Source organism: Oculina patagonica, chromosome 3 (assembly GCF_052425735.1).
Source record: "Oculina patagonica isolate OP01 chromosome 3, crgOcupat, whole genome shotgun sequence".
Lineage (NCBI taxonomy): Eukaryota > Metazoa > Cnidaria > Anthozoa > Scleractinia > Oculinidae > Oculina > Oculina patagonica.
In genome coordinates, this window is record NC_135760.1 from 29274507 (window position 1) to 29291149 (window position 16643).

General features: G+C 39.9%; 1 protein-coding gene across 1 annotated transcript in view; it reads left to right on the plus strand.

Annotated features, from left to right (window-relative positions):
* The window catches only part of LOC144647421 (uncharacterized), a 38398-nt gene that overhangs the window by 2080 nt on the left and 19675 nt on the right, over positions 1 to 16643 (plus strand). Inside the window, exons 2-17 of the mRNA XM_078507221.1 lie at positions 260 to 421; positions 1039 to 1401; positions 1901 to 2740; positions 3177 to 3271; positions 3353 to 3493; positions 3631 to 3745; positions 4707 to 4885; positions 5952 to 6155; positions 7594 to 7695; positions 7962 to 8250; positions 8582 to 8779; positions 9255 to 9492; positions 9794 to 9950; positions 14681 to 14878; positions 15541 to 15719; positions 16360 to 16489. Of these exons, the coding sequence (XP_078363347.1) occupies positions 260 to 421; positions 1039 to 1401; positions 1901 to 2740; positions 3177 to 3271; positions 3353 to 3493; positions 3631 to 3745; positions 4707 to 4885; positions 5952 to 6155; positions 7594 to 7695; positions 7962 to 8250; positions 8582 to 8779; positions 9255 to 9492; positions 9794 to 9950; positions 14681 to 14878; positions 15541 to 15719; positions 16360 to 16489 (3590 nt within the window). The remainder of the gene's footprint in view (positions 1 to 259; positions 422 to 1038; positions 1402 to 1900; positions 2741 to 3176; positions 3272 to 3352; positions 3494 to 3630; positions 3746 to 4706; positions 4886 to 5951; positions 6156 to 7593; positions 7696 to 7961; positions 8251 to 8581; positions 8780 to 9254; positions 9493 to 9793; positions 9951 to 14680; positions 14879 to 15540; positions 15720 to 16359; positions 16490 to 16643) is intronic.

Consider the following 16643-nt stretch of genomic DNA (forward strand, 5'->3'; position numbering starts at 1 on the left):
CCTTATTGTAACTGTTACTGTACGAAGTCTTAAAGTTCTTTCTTGTAGCTCATTTCCAAACAGTTTTTTCATGGCTCTTTAAGCCCTTCCGAACAAAAGTTCCCCCAGTTACAAGCTTAACCCACTCAAAAATTCTTACGAATCTGTATAGACCCAGGGTTGATAATCGGCATTCCACGGTACTGAGCACTTTTCTTTCAACAAAATCAATGATCCACTTTATTTATATTTATTTTGACTTATTTTTGATTTGCTTTAGATGTTCCTTGTACATTTGAGCGTGAACATTATGCCTGTGGATGGCGAGATTATCCTGAATCAACTATACAGGGCATTACATTGAGTAGAAAATGGTTCATAACTAGCGGTCGTTATTCCTATTATATGGCCAACCGTGACCACACGTTTTCGTCTTCAGAAGGTAAATCATATATTAATGGTGAAGCATATCTGTCTAGATTGGACAAAACGTGGACTCCGGGATCCGTGCTTGAGCCATTGCAGTCCGAAAAATTTAAGGGGGCGGGCAACGCCAACGACGCCGTGGGTAGGTAGCCCGGGACCTGACCTAACAACTCTAGGGAGCCCTGGGTCAGCTGTTGAATTGCAATCCGGCTGGGGGCTGGCTTAAGTCAGCTCTTTGGCTTGTTTCCCAAAAAGAGTTTGCTTTAAAATGTGGCCAGGACTGCTTCCGGCTTTTGTTTTTTGGGGGCTGGGCTCAGTAGCCTGGAGGCCTCTGAGGGCTCAGCTGTGACCGGGCATGGGAAGGCTTCCTAGCGGTGCCCCTGAGCTCTCTCAAACCCACAGAGGGGGGGGGGGGGGGGGGAGAGGGAGGAGAGGGCTAAAAAAGTTGCTGGCCCCTGGCAGTTCCGGGGGCCTTGTTTTCTCAAATTAGGACAGATATATGCTCTTGATGATAATACGTATCTTATAGAACCACAAGCGAGTAGGGATGGGATGCTTTTTAGACGGAGCCAAAGCCTTATTTATACTTTGAGTTATACGAGTAAATTATTTCTTCTATTGCTTTTCATATAGGGAACTATATGTGCCTCGGTGGAGTATATAGTACTGGTTATGGGGCCCTGATGAGTCCGCCTATTCTACGAGAGAACAACACTTGCTTCTTAGTTTTCTACTACAGGCTGTGGATGACTGGATATGCCTCTCTTTCTGTCCTTATCAAAGAATCCCCTGTAAATACCAGCACGAATAGTAGTGTAATCACGCCACTGTGGTCAACAAATCATTCCGTCACCAGCTGGAAAAAGCAAACGTTAAGGCTTCCTCAGACCTATGCAAATTACTCGGTTATATTTCTGGGTTTCTACAAGACAACGTCGTATTATAACCGACGCTACGTGGCACTGGATGATGTCCAATTTAAAAGCTGTAGCCCCTGTAAGTTATTGTTGTTCAACATAGGGCAGCTCATTCCAAAATGAAGTTAGTTGGCACATTTAAGGGGGCATTTTTTATTATGGTCTTTTACAGTTGATTTTATATATATATTTATTATCATTTTAATAACTTTACAGATCGTACATTACATCGACTGACATTACCGACTACATAACATTACATCACTGTCACCATCTTACAGTTGATATTTTTCGTGAGATCGACACATCATGTGTATTGGCTACAGCCATCTCGAAGAGAGCTAAGTGTATGACCACTATAAGCAACATTTACATTTTTTACATTGGTTTGTCTTTTTAGGTTGGACCAGTACAGTATGATCTCGACCGTATCGAGACCGTAGATTGCTATCCTTGAGTAATAAATCCCATAATTGCGGCAGCGAAGCCATGACACAAAAATCTCACCAACTAAGTAAAGTAGTTAAGTATAAACTAACTTGCAATTGTCTACATAAAAGTATATTTTTGGTTTTCAGTTAAAACCATTACGCATAGGCTCATCGAAAGCACTTTCAACGGAAACCTTGGTCATGGGATTAGGTTCACGTCAACTGAGACTAAAACCCACTTTGTGCAAATAGAGCGTTGTAAGGTAATAAACAATGGGCTAAGCCCTACACTTGGCAAAATGTTCGGAGCGATTCACCTCAACGCAACGAATCAATTGTTTCGGATTATTAATAGCTACTTAGCTGACAACAGAAATGGAGGTGTATATGCTAAACTGCAAAAAGAAGATGACTCTATGGAGAACACATCTATAGCTATGGCCAGTCATATTCATGGCAATACAGTTGAACGAAACAGAGGGAAGGCTTTGTTGCTAGAAGGAACAACTGGACAAACGTCAAACGTTAACGTTACCAGTAACTTTTTCACTCTTAACATGGCCAGAGACAGTGTCTGTAATATCACTGATGTTACGGTGGCATTCCAAGGGAATTTCTTGTTTAACAACAGTGGACTATACGTCGTAGAATTTAACTTTCTTGGAACAAGTGTTAGTCGACTTCACTTTGTAAACAACACCTTGTACAAGAATCGTGGCTTGGGGGTCAACTATGGAGTTACTGTTCTCCTTAATGGAGCATCGGAAATGCACTACAATGTCTTCCAAAATCCGAATAACCGTTATCAGATAAGTTCTACACTGACAGGGAGTGCTGTGACTGTTAATGCTACTTTAAACTGGTGGGGAGAAAGCGCACAGAGTTCAGTCGCATCCCTCATTAGGGATAAGACTAAAGACTATCGACTATCGTTAACTGTACTTTTCAAGTCAATCCTCCATTTGCCACCTCAGGGAACACTTTCTGGTAGGTCTTGTTTTCTCCTTTAACGTATTGTCTCGATTAAACGACGGGTACCGAACAAACGCTGGGTGTCTAAGATGGAGTTGAAAATAGGCCCTGTTACCTAATTTATATATCTGAAATCCTTTACACCCCTTTAGAATAGCCCGTATGCATGATTACGTCAACCTGGCTAGTTTCACCACCAAGCTTCGCTTTCAAAGCGCAAACTTGTAAATATTATCATGAACGAATTTCCAAAGCAACACAGATGAAAAGAATTTCCACGTGAAAACTGCATGTGGCGAATTGCGAATAATTTGCGTAAACGAGGCTTGGTGGTGAATTTTGAGCTTAACTCACGCAGTTGTTTGTAAATCACTCAGTTGCTGAACTGCACATGTAATGACTCGTATTGTTTCTTTTAAATTTATTCCTTAATTTCGCGCATTTCTTCCAGTGTCATGTCCACTTGAATGGATGAAGAAAGACGAACTGTGTTTCTTGTACAAGGGAGGTTCGCTGCCTTACGGAGAGGCTGAACAATATTGTCAGGTGACACTGAAAACTTTTGCAAAACTTCAACAATATTAAAATGTTTAACGTATTATTTGTTGTTGAATAAATTGCTTTCAGAATTATGGTGGATATATTATCTCAATGGCAACACCCGAGAACAGAAAACTCGTGCAAGATTTAAGAAAGCAAGAATCTATGTTTGGTTCGACAGTGCAAGTACCGTCTTTGTGGACCTCAAAGAATTATCCAATTGGAATGGTACGTGCTGCATTAGCGTTTCATTAAATTACCACTGGAACAAACTATACCCCTCTCGACGACATTCATCTACATCGCAAGTTATTTCTTTGCAATTTTCAAAATTGTCCCATTTTATCTTGTAATTTCTACTATAGTCTGATGGTGAATTGCTGCAAGAAAATAGTACCTGCTCTATAATAGACATCGAAGAAGAAATAAAGGAATCTTCCTGTGATCGACTTAATCCATTTGTTTGCGTTAGAAGGCCAGGTACAGTAATATGATTCCCATTTTATGTTCTACTCTCATTATATTGAATCCAAGCTTGATGGTTAAAAACTCAAACCGAACGATCAAACATTCGATTCGTTTTAAAATCCCCACTCTTTTTGCGCCTCAGCGGCTCGTTTTTCTCCAACAAAATCACCAATTACGTAGGTTAATCACTAAGTGATTATAGTGAAGAAATTATTCTACATGACACGAGCGTGGGACAAAGAAAAAAATCTGAGTCCCCGACGGGAATCGAATCCATGGCCTCCCAGATACCGGTTGGGCGCTCTAACCAACTGAGCTACGTGAGACTCGCTGTGAGCTAGGCCATTTACTAGGTTGATATGTGACACGCGTCCTGCATACTGCTAGGATCAGCAATGTCGAAATCATCAAATTTGTAGTAAATAATAAAGATGGTAGATTTTAAGCTCGGTGATAAATTGTGAAGAAATTATTCTACATGACACGAGCGTGGGACAAAGAAAAAATCTGAGTCCCCGACGGGAATCGAACCCATGGCCTCCCAGATACCGGTTGGGCGCTCTAACCAACTGAGCTACGTGAGACTCGCTGTGAGCTAGGCCATTTACTAGGAACTCGGAACTTTTCTTACACCATGCAGGGCCATAACCAGACCTTTGCCATAGACGAGGCAAAAATCATGCTTGGGAGTTCTTGGGGCATGCTCTCCAGAAAATTTTGAAATCTAGAAGCCCTGAAACTCTTTCAGAGACATCTTGTTCAACTGGAGATTATTTTCCCAACAAAACATATTTTACTTTTAATTTTGGGCAAAAATCTAGACGAGGCAAGTGCCACGTCTTACCTCTTGCTAGTTACGGCCCTGCCATGGTACTCTTTTCAATACAAATTGAAATCGTATAGATTAAGTACACTGGCATGTCACTGATCTGGTAGCACATGATGTACTAGTTGTTATCGTATCTTCCTCCAGTCATTCACTGTCCAAACGCATGTTATCACAATGGCGAATGTGTAGGAGCTATCTGTCACTGTTATCGGGGGTGGACTGGAGAGGACTGTTCTCAGTTTCATTGTCCTGACTTGCATGACTGCTCTGAACGTGGTGAATGTGTAGGACCGAATGTCTGCAAGTGTTACCCGGGATTCCTGGTAAGTTAACAAAGTCATTTCACTGTCATCAACATTCACTGCGACCTCTATCCTAAAGAAATTAAGTTTCAGAATATGTACACGTGTTGGTTGCATCTGGCAAGTAGCCTAAATATATTACTACAAGCTCATTACTTAGGGTCTTAACTAACTTGTTAGTCATATGCAAAACAGGAAGAAATATATTGTGCTAAAATAATCGTTTGAATAAAACACAAATATGCTTCTCGTAGAATATATACAATCACATGCTCAGTACTTTCTACTTGTTTCCGTAGCAGCGTATTTTCTGCTTTCTAATTATTCCTGCAGAAATTCAAAAATATCAATTACCTCATTATTGAGTTTTTTATTCCTCGCGAAGCGAGGCCGAAGGCCGAGCGTAGCGGGGTGTATAATTTTGTCCCTCAAAGGGCTCAGGCGGGATGAAATCTCGTGTGGAGTTTACGGTCATATTTGTGAGCTTGGTGTCTGGCGGAAATGACGTCACACGGCCGCGCGCTAGTGGCCTAATGGTGTGAGCGTCGAACTTGAAATCAGATCTTCGGGACTGAGGGCGGGGGTTCGAATCCGGCTAAGGTTTTTTTTTCCTTTTTTTTTCTTTTTTTTTTGTGGGTTCGAATCCTGAGCCTTTCATTTTTATCGTTTTTCTTTTCGGATTAAAATAACACTGATTTCCACATAATACTACCTCAACGCCTATTCAGGCTATAAACCTTTCATGGCCATCAGAGGCGCGCGGGCGGAGGGTTCGAATCCTCCTGCCGTTCGTTCTTTTTTTTTTAATGCCCTCAAATAAATGTCCAAAATGCGACTATCCAATAATTTGTCGATGATTTTGAAAATAGCCTGCGCTTCCCAACGCTTTATACCTCTTTACGAACCAGAAAGAGCCGCCATCTTTAAAGCGGAGTAGACCCTGGGAAAGAGGGTGTCGTGGCCATGCCTGTTACTAGGCAACAATAACAAATCACCGGTTAAAACCGGAGCTTCGCGAGGCCCTGCGAGTCACGTATTACTAGTATTAATAATACTAACAGAGTTGTTGTCCGTGTTTTTGCTAAAGGGTCGTGGCTGTACATATTCATACTGCGAAAAGTATGAAAGCTGCGCAGATTGTGTGACTGACCCATTTTGTGGATGGTGTGACAGCTTACAGTCATGCTTTGGAGGCTTTGCTAAAGGACCTCCCAAAATAAGTTGTCCTGACTGGTTTTTCTATCACTGCTACACTGTAGGACACGAAAATTACTGTTCAAATAATATTCAGGTGCGTAAGTTTAGAAGATATACTTTAAATAAATCTGCAAAAATATATCATTTATGCATGCTCTTAATTTTCTTACTTACTCATGCTCTCGGGAAGATAGTCTGTGTTCGTCATCACTGCGAAAGAGAAATCTAGCACGTTATTATCGCAGGTTAATTAGGAGGGCCTAAAAGGGGAGTAAAATGGGAACTGTTATTTGGGCAAATTTTCACTTGGAAAAAGGAATTTGGTTCACTGGGACATAGCCTGCGTTGCAGACGAACAAAACCCCGGTATAGTGCGTCTGCGAATTAGAGCACAAAAGCTTGTTCCGGCCCCCCGCGTGTTACCAGGGATTTCTATAATAACATCTGATTGGCTTTTGAATAGGGCCGTTCTTTCGTGCGTCGTAATTGGTCGAGTGCATCATGAGAAACCATAGTTACGCTTTCGACGAAGAGCAGATACAAAACAAACTTGGCGGCGATCACGGCAGATCGGACCAGATCGGTGAGAATTAGCGTTTGAAGCGGTAAAAAAGCAGCCGGTTCGAACTATCTCATAAAAAAAAGAAAACAACGATAACGACAAGAAGCATACACAACTGACAAGCAAAAAGGTCATGGTATAAATGTTGAATAATCTACATTTGTCTTGTGGTGAAAGAATGTCACACAACGAACGTCCGTCATCCGTGATGAGAAGCAACACACCTTGCAACACAATAAACAGCCGGACCCGGCATTACAAATGCAGAATGCAAGTAGTCGACATCTTCACGAAAAATTTAGGACCAGAGGGAATATTTCAAAAGCTCAAAAAATATCTTGCAAATATGAATGTTCCAAGACTAACCGCGATAGTAATTACATATGACAAATGTAAAACAGAGGTGTCAAAATATCCGGGAAAAATATACAAACGGAAAGCCGTGCAGACCAATGTCTTATGGCTCTACTCAACTTTAAACGCCTCCGAATAATACAACTGACAGCATATCTGCCCTTTCTAAACAAGTGAAAAGCGAAATAGATTGGATGAGCAATTCCAATACAGAACGGCACAAATATATGACAAGAACGTTTTACCGTATCTGGTATTCATCGAACGCGTAACTATGGTTTCAGGAGATCCACTCAACCAATTACGGCGCACGAAAGAACGGCCCTTTTCAAAAGCCAATCAGAGGTTATTATAGAAATCCCTGGTAACACGCGGGGGGCCGGAACAAGCTTTTGTGCTCTAATTCGCAGACGCACTATACCGGGGTTTTGCGTCTGCAACGCAGGCTACTGGGACAGGGACTCACATGCAAATAAACAATAAAACTGGGAAATGGGATTCGGGCAAAATTTAGGCTGGAAATGGAATTTATACCACTTCCCCCTTCAGAACCCTCTTTATTAGGCAGTTTGTCTTTGGAAAAACTTAACACTGGTGACGTGTTTTCATTGTTCAGAGAGTGGACTGTAAACAGAAACATTGCAATTTCCAAGATGGGAGAGCAACTACAGAATCCTGCCAAAAGTGCAAAGACCTCGACAAGTGCTACAAGATCACTGTAAGACTATTTACCGACCCGACAATAATTGTAGTTGTACTTCGTTTGAATACATACACATTATTGATTTTGCAATGGATTTTAATTTTATTTTGGCTTACTTCTCAGAGTACATTAACAACCATTGTTTCGATTTTTAAAATAGATTTTTAAAAGATCAGTTTTATGTAGCAGAATCGCACACTTACTTGAACTGCGTCCCTTTTCTTTGAACAAGTTAACTTTTGTATAATAACATCATGTTATTCTTTTTATTACCATGGTAGGAAGATGGAGGATGCCGAGCATGGAATGAGACGCGCTGTCCTGGTGGCCAGGTTCAAGTGGATTACACAGACCATCAGCGAATGAACAACGTAGAACTTGCTAAGAATGTTAAACTTGTTGACCCAAACAACACAATCATATACAGCTGTCCAGTGACAATGGATGAACAACAAGACATGTCGCTTGTTTTTGTATCACCAAAACACCTGGATATTCGAGAGAGTGACATCCTCTGTAGTCCTCAAGCAGGTGGCATTATGCACAAGATAGTTAAAGCAGCGATAGACGGTAAACCCATGTTAATGTTGCAAACCAACCCTTACATTCATTATCTCGAATGTCAATTATCCCGGCTTCATAAATGTTACACATTGTTCTTGAGTTTGTAGAGCATGCAATGATGGGGAAAAACATAGCCAACCTCGCTTGTTTGCGCAGTAAAGAATGAAAGGTTCTGGGGAGAATGATGGACTTTACGTTTATGTTTAACTCGGCAGGAGTAATACAAAGTTAAAGTTTTTTAAAACTTCTAATACCAGCGCTGCGGGACGCAACATTCTAACAACCCCGACTTTGTTTTCACTTATCTCTTTATTCTGTTTGTTATTTTTTCGGTTAGGACCTTTCAGAGTGATGTTGAGTGCTCCAGCAGGATTAGAAGAAGTCATTAATTACGCAGATTTCAAGGAAGAGGCTTCAGTGGAACCTATAGAGGACGAATCAACACTTGAAGATGAACCAGACGGAGAAGACTTGCAGGATTTTTTGTCAGGCAACATCACAGTCAATGAAAGCCAAATAATTATCCCTTCAGCTGGTAAGAGCTGTAGCGCAAATATGGATGAAAGGCAAATCTTTTAACCCGTTCACGTGAACTAAACCTGTTTAGTTTAACGAAATTAAGAAAATGGTAAACTTGTGCAGAAAACTAGAAGCTCATGTCACACAGGGTTAAATAGGCTTTCTTTAGTACTTGTCGAGAACAGGTAATGTTCCGCTTCGCGTCTCAAGGCGCACGACTTGATCACGGACCAGACCATGATATCGACTTTCTGTTGGAATTGGGGGAGGGAGGGAGGAATTAGTTTTATAATTTTGAAAATCATTAAAAAAAAAATGGGTTCAGTTAATTTTATACCGATGTTAGTTAATTTTTTTTTTTTGTGTGTGTGTGTGTGTGGCCTACCTGTGACATACCAGCTGGAAGCTAAGTGTATTTCCACATTAAATAAAGCATCGTTATCGTTATTACCGTTATATGATATTGTACTAACGAGTTCTTCGTGTTTCAGGTTCTAAAATCTACAAGTGTCTTGGGCACACATACCAACGGGAAAATGTGTTAGTACACTCTTACTACCTGGTGATGGACAAAAATCTATCGACCCCTAAAACGGGTGATATCGTGGTATCGAATGCTAGTGATGGGTTCATCGAAACAGTTGTAGCTGTCCGCAAAACTGAAAACGCACGCTACATAGAAACAAAACTTCAGCGATGCGATGAAAATTCACAATGGCCTAAAGCAAGGTAATGTTTAAGACTTAATTGTTAATGCACGAATTATATCAATGTCTTTAATAAAAAAGGAGTCACTCTATGTAGTGCTAACGATATAGCGTTATTTGGTAAAAAGCCATTCATGATTTTAAACTTATTTGAAATGGACGGGAAGGGGGAGATATTAAGTGTGACGTTTCCGGTTTATATGTCTCATCCAAAAATCAATAAAGGAATCATAAGAAAAAATTAAAATAACGATTTCACGACTTCCTGCAAATCCTACACTATTTTTATAACGTCATTTTGTTGTTTGATTGGACTAATCCAGACTAAAAGAGGGCGAACAAAGAATTTCCGAAGCAACATTTTGTAGCGGTGGTGACAACAATCCAGGTCTTATAGTTTTAAAGGCAGAGGAAAGCGATGGACAGTTTGCTGTTAACGACTCAATTGTCGGAAGACCAAGCCAGGGCTTCATTGTAAAGGTACTGTAGCGATGTTTGTTTTTATAATACGTTCTTGTAAGTCAAGCAACAAGCCAATCTTGCACCCTTCACAGCGGTCAAATGCAAAAGTTGACGTCACATCCGGTCTTCGCCGCCTCGAACTTTCGACTTGAAAGTGGGCAAGCTTTTGTAAGAAATTGTTAAAGAAATGGTACGGTCAAAGAACAGTTCAAGCTGGGACACTCAGTGAAGATGAATTATCAAATTTCCAATCCATAAGCGGCGTATAAACCTTAACTTTCCGGGGACGGCGTTAACTTTTGGGTTTAAACAGGAGCCATAATCGATTATGGCTCCTGGTTTAAAGCAAAAGTTTACGGAAAATTTAAAACTTTGTATGGAAAATTACGGCAATTACACATGAACTGCGCACGCGCGCTGCGTTTGACCGCTGTGAACTTGCACCCAGAGTCCTCCCCGCCACACAGCGGTCAAACGCAGCGCGCGTGCGCAGTTCATGTGTAATTCCCGCCAAAATTGTCCATACAAAGTCTTAAATTTTCCGAAAACTTTCGCTTTAAAGCCAAAAGTTAACGCCGTCTCTGGAAAGTTAAGGTTTATACGCCGCTTAAGGATTGTAAATTTGATAATTCATCTCCACTGAGTGTCCCAGCTGGAACTGTTCTTTCACCGTACCATTTCTTTAATGATTTCTTGCAAAAATTTGCCCACTTTCGAGCCAAAAGTTCGAGGCGGCAAGGACCGGATGTGACGTCAATTTTTGCGTTTGACCGCTGTGTGCCTCCCCGCCCGGTCAGCGCACACATTAACGCACACAGCGGTCAAACGCAGCGCGCGTGCGCAGTTCGTGTGTAATTGCCGCCAAAATTTTCCATACTAATTATATAGCCGTCAGTAAATCCTATATTGTCAGCACAGCTATTTTTCCTTAATTTCTGGGAACTGTCCAATTTGGGATTAAATTTGGATAGTTTCAATTAGGACTTTTAGGTAAAATTCACAATCTGTCCAATTTAAGATAAATTGGACAGTTTCGTCTCAGCCAATCAAATCGAAGAAAAAACATCATGTGACGGATATTAGCCAATTAGCACAACGCATAGCGTCAGCCCTGTAAACTTGTCCTGTTTTAGTCGACAATGGCGGAATTTTATAGAGCACGTTTGCTACGTTTTTCTATTCCTTTTGAGCTTTTCAGCAATAGAAACAACAAAGAGAAATTTTTTACGTTGTCAGAAGAGGAGCTAGCTACACTAAGAAGCAAAAACCAGGAGCAAAACACCTCCAATAGTACAAAACTTGGGTGAACGCAGGTGCAGCGAAGCGAAGCAAGAAATCTGTCAGATATTCATCGCCATGAGGCATGAGCTAGATGCAATTCTTTGTCGTTTTTTGCTGAAATTCGAAAAGAAAAGACGGCGATGAAGTACGAACGATATAGTGGAAAGGAGTATGTCACATTCAAGAAGTCGTTAAGCTCTTCGGACACTTTGTTTACGCTTTTCATTGATTGATGCAGTGTTTTCACTCACTTTGTAGCAAGCTTCGCAAACTCAGGTGAATAAAATTGCACTGTTTTGTTTAAGTTTTATTTGTGAAGACAATGCTCTGAGTGAGTTGCATGTGCTATGTTATGCCTACTATTGTTGAATGTTTTTCCCGTTCTGGACATAAGTTTATTGTTTATGCTGGATTGACTGACTACAAGCTATATAATTAATATGTAACCAGACTACATGCTTGTCCAATTTTGGAAATAATTAGATTAAAAAAATTCCTCTGACAGCCAAATTGGACTCGGCCTACGGCCTCGTCCAATTTTGGCTGCCCTCGGAATTTTTTTTCATCAAATTATTTCCAAATTGGACAGCATGTAGTCCAATTACGTATACAAAGTCTTAAATTTTCCGTAAACTTTTGCTATAAGGCTGCATTCATTATGTATCCTACAGGGGGGGGGGGGGGGGGGCAGAGGATTTTAGGGGGGGTTCTCAAATTTTTAGAGCAAAAAAAGGGGGGGATATGAAAATTGTTAAATATCTCCTGGGGGGATGCTTTTTTTTGTAAGATTATGTCTAGCTTTTGTAATAGTTTTAAAAAGTGAAAAGAGAAATGCTAAGTACAGCAGCTTCTTTCAAGGATTGTAAGCAACAAGGGTACCTCTATTATTCTGAGAGACTATAGTACCTATTTTGAAGTTTATCAAGTAGTGTGCCTGGCCTGTAGATGTAATGTTTTTATACAGTAAAGAAGGTAAGACATCTAAAATGGAAACACTTAATGCAACCTCAGTCTAAGCAGTGCAACTTTATTGAATCAATGAATGCAAAAGAAAACAATGTAATTCAGTGCACAGTTTTATGAAATTGAACAAAAAATGTGCACTTAAATGTTCAATGAAAGGATACGAACAATATGACTGGAAAACTATCGCGTCCATGTTTAAAAATATGAACAAGCTATACGTCGAAAAACTTAACAAATATGTAGACCATCACAAACTTTCTCTCCTTGGGAAGAAGAATGATAAGATAAGGAGAATAATGGCACATGTCACACTTGAGAGGAATGATGCTAAACGGCCGGAAAACGAGGGTAAAGAGGATGGCAACAGCGGAGATGAACCCGTGGATGAGTGTCATAGTGAGAGTGATGATGATGATGAGGTTGTTGCTTTTGTCGACAAGAGTGACAGTGAAACGGAGGTTCCTGTCAATACTCCTGGTAGTACTCGAACACGAGCTGGCAGGCTATCTATACCTAATTCGTGCTACCTTATTACATGAAATTTTCGCGACACGTTAATTTCCAAATTTCGCGATTCCAGAAATTTCGCGAAATTAAAGTGACGCGAACAATAAGTGTCGCGAACATAACATGACGCGAAAATTAAGTGACACATTATGTCAATAATTAAGAAAAAGTAAGTTTAGTGCAACTGAAGGAAGGAATTATCAATTTAAATGGATGTTGTCGTCAATTGACTCAAGAACAATAACTCGTGCACGTACAAGCATAACCTACTTGTAGACATTAACTGCTCTGTTGTAGCTATTGCCGTGATTTAGTCCCACCCTTGCTTTTTTGTTAATTTTGACGTTATTTTCTCATTAATGAAGTCGTTTTTATTTAATTCAAGGGCATGTAAAATAATATTGCCAAGGAAATGTAAATTGTGTCTTACTCAATAACGCGAAATTAAAGTGATTGAAAATACAAAATTTTCGCAAAATCGCGAAATTTAAGTGTCGCGAAATATGCGCACCTCAAAATCGCGAAATTAACGTGTCGCGAAAATTTCATGTAATAAGGTACTTAGGTATGACATAAACTGTCAAAGCTCTCTCGATGTTGTTATTAAACATACATGTCTCTTGAAATTTCAAACATATATAGCGAACTATTATACAGATATTTATTTTGATATTTCTTGTGAGGGAGGAGGGGAGGGGGGGGGGGTATTCATTTTCGGCTGATTGCTTGGGGGGATTATGAAAATTTGTATGGACCTTGGGGGGGGATATAAAAAAACGAGCCGCTGAAAAAAAAATCCTCTGCCCCCCCCCCTGTAGCATACATAATGAATGCAGCCTAAAGCCAAAAGTTAACGCCGTCCCTGGAAAGTTAAGGTTTATACGTCGCTTATGGATTGAAAATTTGATAATTCATCTCCACTGAGTGTCCCAGCTTGAACTGTTCTTTCACCATACTATTTCTTTAACAATTTCTTGCATAAGTTTGTCCACTCTCGAGTCAAAAGTTCGAGGCGGCGAAGGCAGGACGTGACGTCATTTTTTGCGTTTGACCGCTGTGTGCGGTCAGCGGGAGGTCGCCGTGACGGTCTCTGGGTAAATGAAATTGATCATGACAAAAATTTTGGTGTTCCGGTTTTATTGCGCATGCTGAAGTTCTAAGCGAAAGTTACATCCGCAGAACGGAAAGTAATCGAAAAAGCTGAACTTATTTGTAACACGCTATTGAGGGAACTGGAATTTATCGAAGGAACAAATAATGTTCTGCAAAAAATAAGTACTGATAGAATTTGTACATATTTAATCAGTTGTGCATACAGAATTTGTACATACATCTGGCCGTTGAACACTGGCGGGTTTTTGGCGTTCTACATTATACCGACAGAATAAACTCAGTTTTAACCTCGCCATTGATTACCGGAAGTTTTTCGCATTCCCCTTTATACAGACACAATAACCTTGCATTGGCGAGTTTCTCAGATTTTTCTTCATACAGACAGGATTACCTCGCCGTTCACCATGGGCGAGTTTTAGCGTTCTCATTTATTCAGACAAAATTGCCTCGCCGTTGCTCACTGGAGGGTCTTTATCACTTTTCTTTATACACCGGTTTGGCGTTTTAGTTTATACAGACAGAAATACCTCGCCGTTGCATGCATGTTCCCCGGCGAATTTCTCGTTTATATCAGGAAAATTAATTTCATGTATTACAGAATAACGTTCGAATAAAAATTCGTATCTATAGATAAAAAACTTTCTCATTTTATGTGAATGTATATATTCCCAGAGACGGGAAATATTAGAAAGAAAAGATTCTGTTCCACGAAATTCCATGTGATCGTATCACTTGTTAATAGATCGCTTGTAAAGAAAGACAGACCATAAACCTAAGGTGTCTATAATTGGAGGTGCTTGGAAATCTACGTACTTGCAATTGGAAAAGCGGATGCTTAAGGGAGGTTCGACTGTAGAACATCGTATTTTCTCTTCTCGTAGGTCGTGGAAGTAAATTCCAACGGAGACTTCCTCCTCATAGAGGTGATTGCGGCAAAGGTGAATGAAAATGGAACAGTAAGCACAGATGTTAATGTTACAAAATTACAAAGGCACCACAGACGGACTAGACGTTCAACAGAAAAGGATCGGAAGGGGATGGATTTGGCAAATTTCCAGCCTGGTATAGTAAGGCATAAGGTACTGCAGTTAATTAAACCTTCAACAGATAAACGTATCTCTCCACCTCCTAGATTTCATAGAAACTTTGATCTGAATTGCAAACCTACTAATCTCAAACGATAAGCCATCCAGCCAGCCAATCTGTTAAGTGTACTGTTTTTTGATTGGCTGTATTTTCGATGGCATGGTATAAAGTGAAATACTTATAAGCAAAGTTTGGAACGCGCGATGTATTTTTGTTACGCGTTTATACAGATTGAACATACATATTGAAACTGCATGTTTTTTTAAACTTCTGATACTTCAGAAACAATCCGCTGTAAATGACCATTATCCACCTGGGAATGTTCTTGAAAATTTCAGCCAATTGTAACTCCGCCTTTTTGAGATATCGCCAATTTAGTGTTTGCTTTAAAAATGTAAGCTTGCATCCTGCTTCTGGTCCAATCTCAAAAGCGTGCAAACTCGCTCGAGTACCTCCTTTCATTCCATTACCCCTCACAAGACAATTCTTCAGTCTATCAAGGTGGTTACATCTAGTATTAGTCCGTAAAACAGCTTTTCGTAACTTACATAATTTCAATTTAAAATATAGTAGAAGAGTTAACCTTTATGCAGTATTCGATCAGATATCGACCAAGCTAAATTTACCAAATAACTAGAAAGTTGCTTTTTAATAGTTGGTATCAAGAGCGGGATCATCGATCGAGGCTCGCCTCGCTATTTCTCTGCGCTTGACTGCTTTTGTGGAGATCGAGAAGAAGTGGTATAGCTGGAAAATTAAGGACGCCTCTGTTGGGTTAGAGTTACATGGAAGCGTGAGTGCTACCCTGGACCTCAAAGTTGGTGGAGAATTAAGGTTAGTTATTTACAATAAGGTACTTATTGTAGGGTTATCTTTATAGTGTTAATTAATGCAAAAAATATATTGATATATATTAAAATATTTGAGGAAAGAGTCGCCACCGTATTTGGACATAACTGACAGTGGTTTCCGTTTTAGATGCACGAATAGTACGCCCTCACACCGCTCTACATCCAAACATTCACTGATCTCGTCCAATCGACAAACCTCTTAACAGCATTTAGCCAATCTTAGACATAGGAAATGACCATCAAATTCGTTTAAATATAAAAAATAACCTTTCAAAACAGCGAAGGAATATTTAAATAACACACTGCAAAATAAGGTACGGATGGCCAAAAGTGTCGAAGATTGAAACGGATTGCGATATGGGTTTTTGAAATATAGTCCGGCGAAACAGTTTTCAAAGTTAACCTTGTCTGCCTGTAGCTTTAAATTATAACGCCCAGGACTGAGACACATTTGGCTGCAATGAAGCTATAGTTTTGTCATTTAGAATCATTAAATTAATTTCTTTGCAAACATTTAGTTTCATAGCGAATATTTGACAAATTTAGTAACATAAAAATGAATTTGCCGTGACACAGTCCCTTTAAAGGTAAAAATAATAACATATTTATAACATTTTATTCAGGTACAGCGGAAGGGCTACTGCAATGAAAAAGAAGCAGCTTGGCAGTAACAAGTACATTCGTTTAGCAGCGATTTCCATCCCTGCCGGGATCTTCCTGGAATTAACAGGGCAAGCAGATATCGCAGTGTCCGTAAGTCAATTTTCTTTAGGTTGGATTTCATGGAAAGTAAAAATTAATTCTGAGTCAAATCATTAAAAGATAAAAAGGGTCATTTTCTTCCTATCTTTATCAAGTGTTTAAATTAATAAACGAGTGTATAATACTAGAACACACGCACACGAGA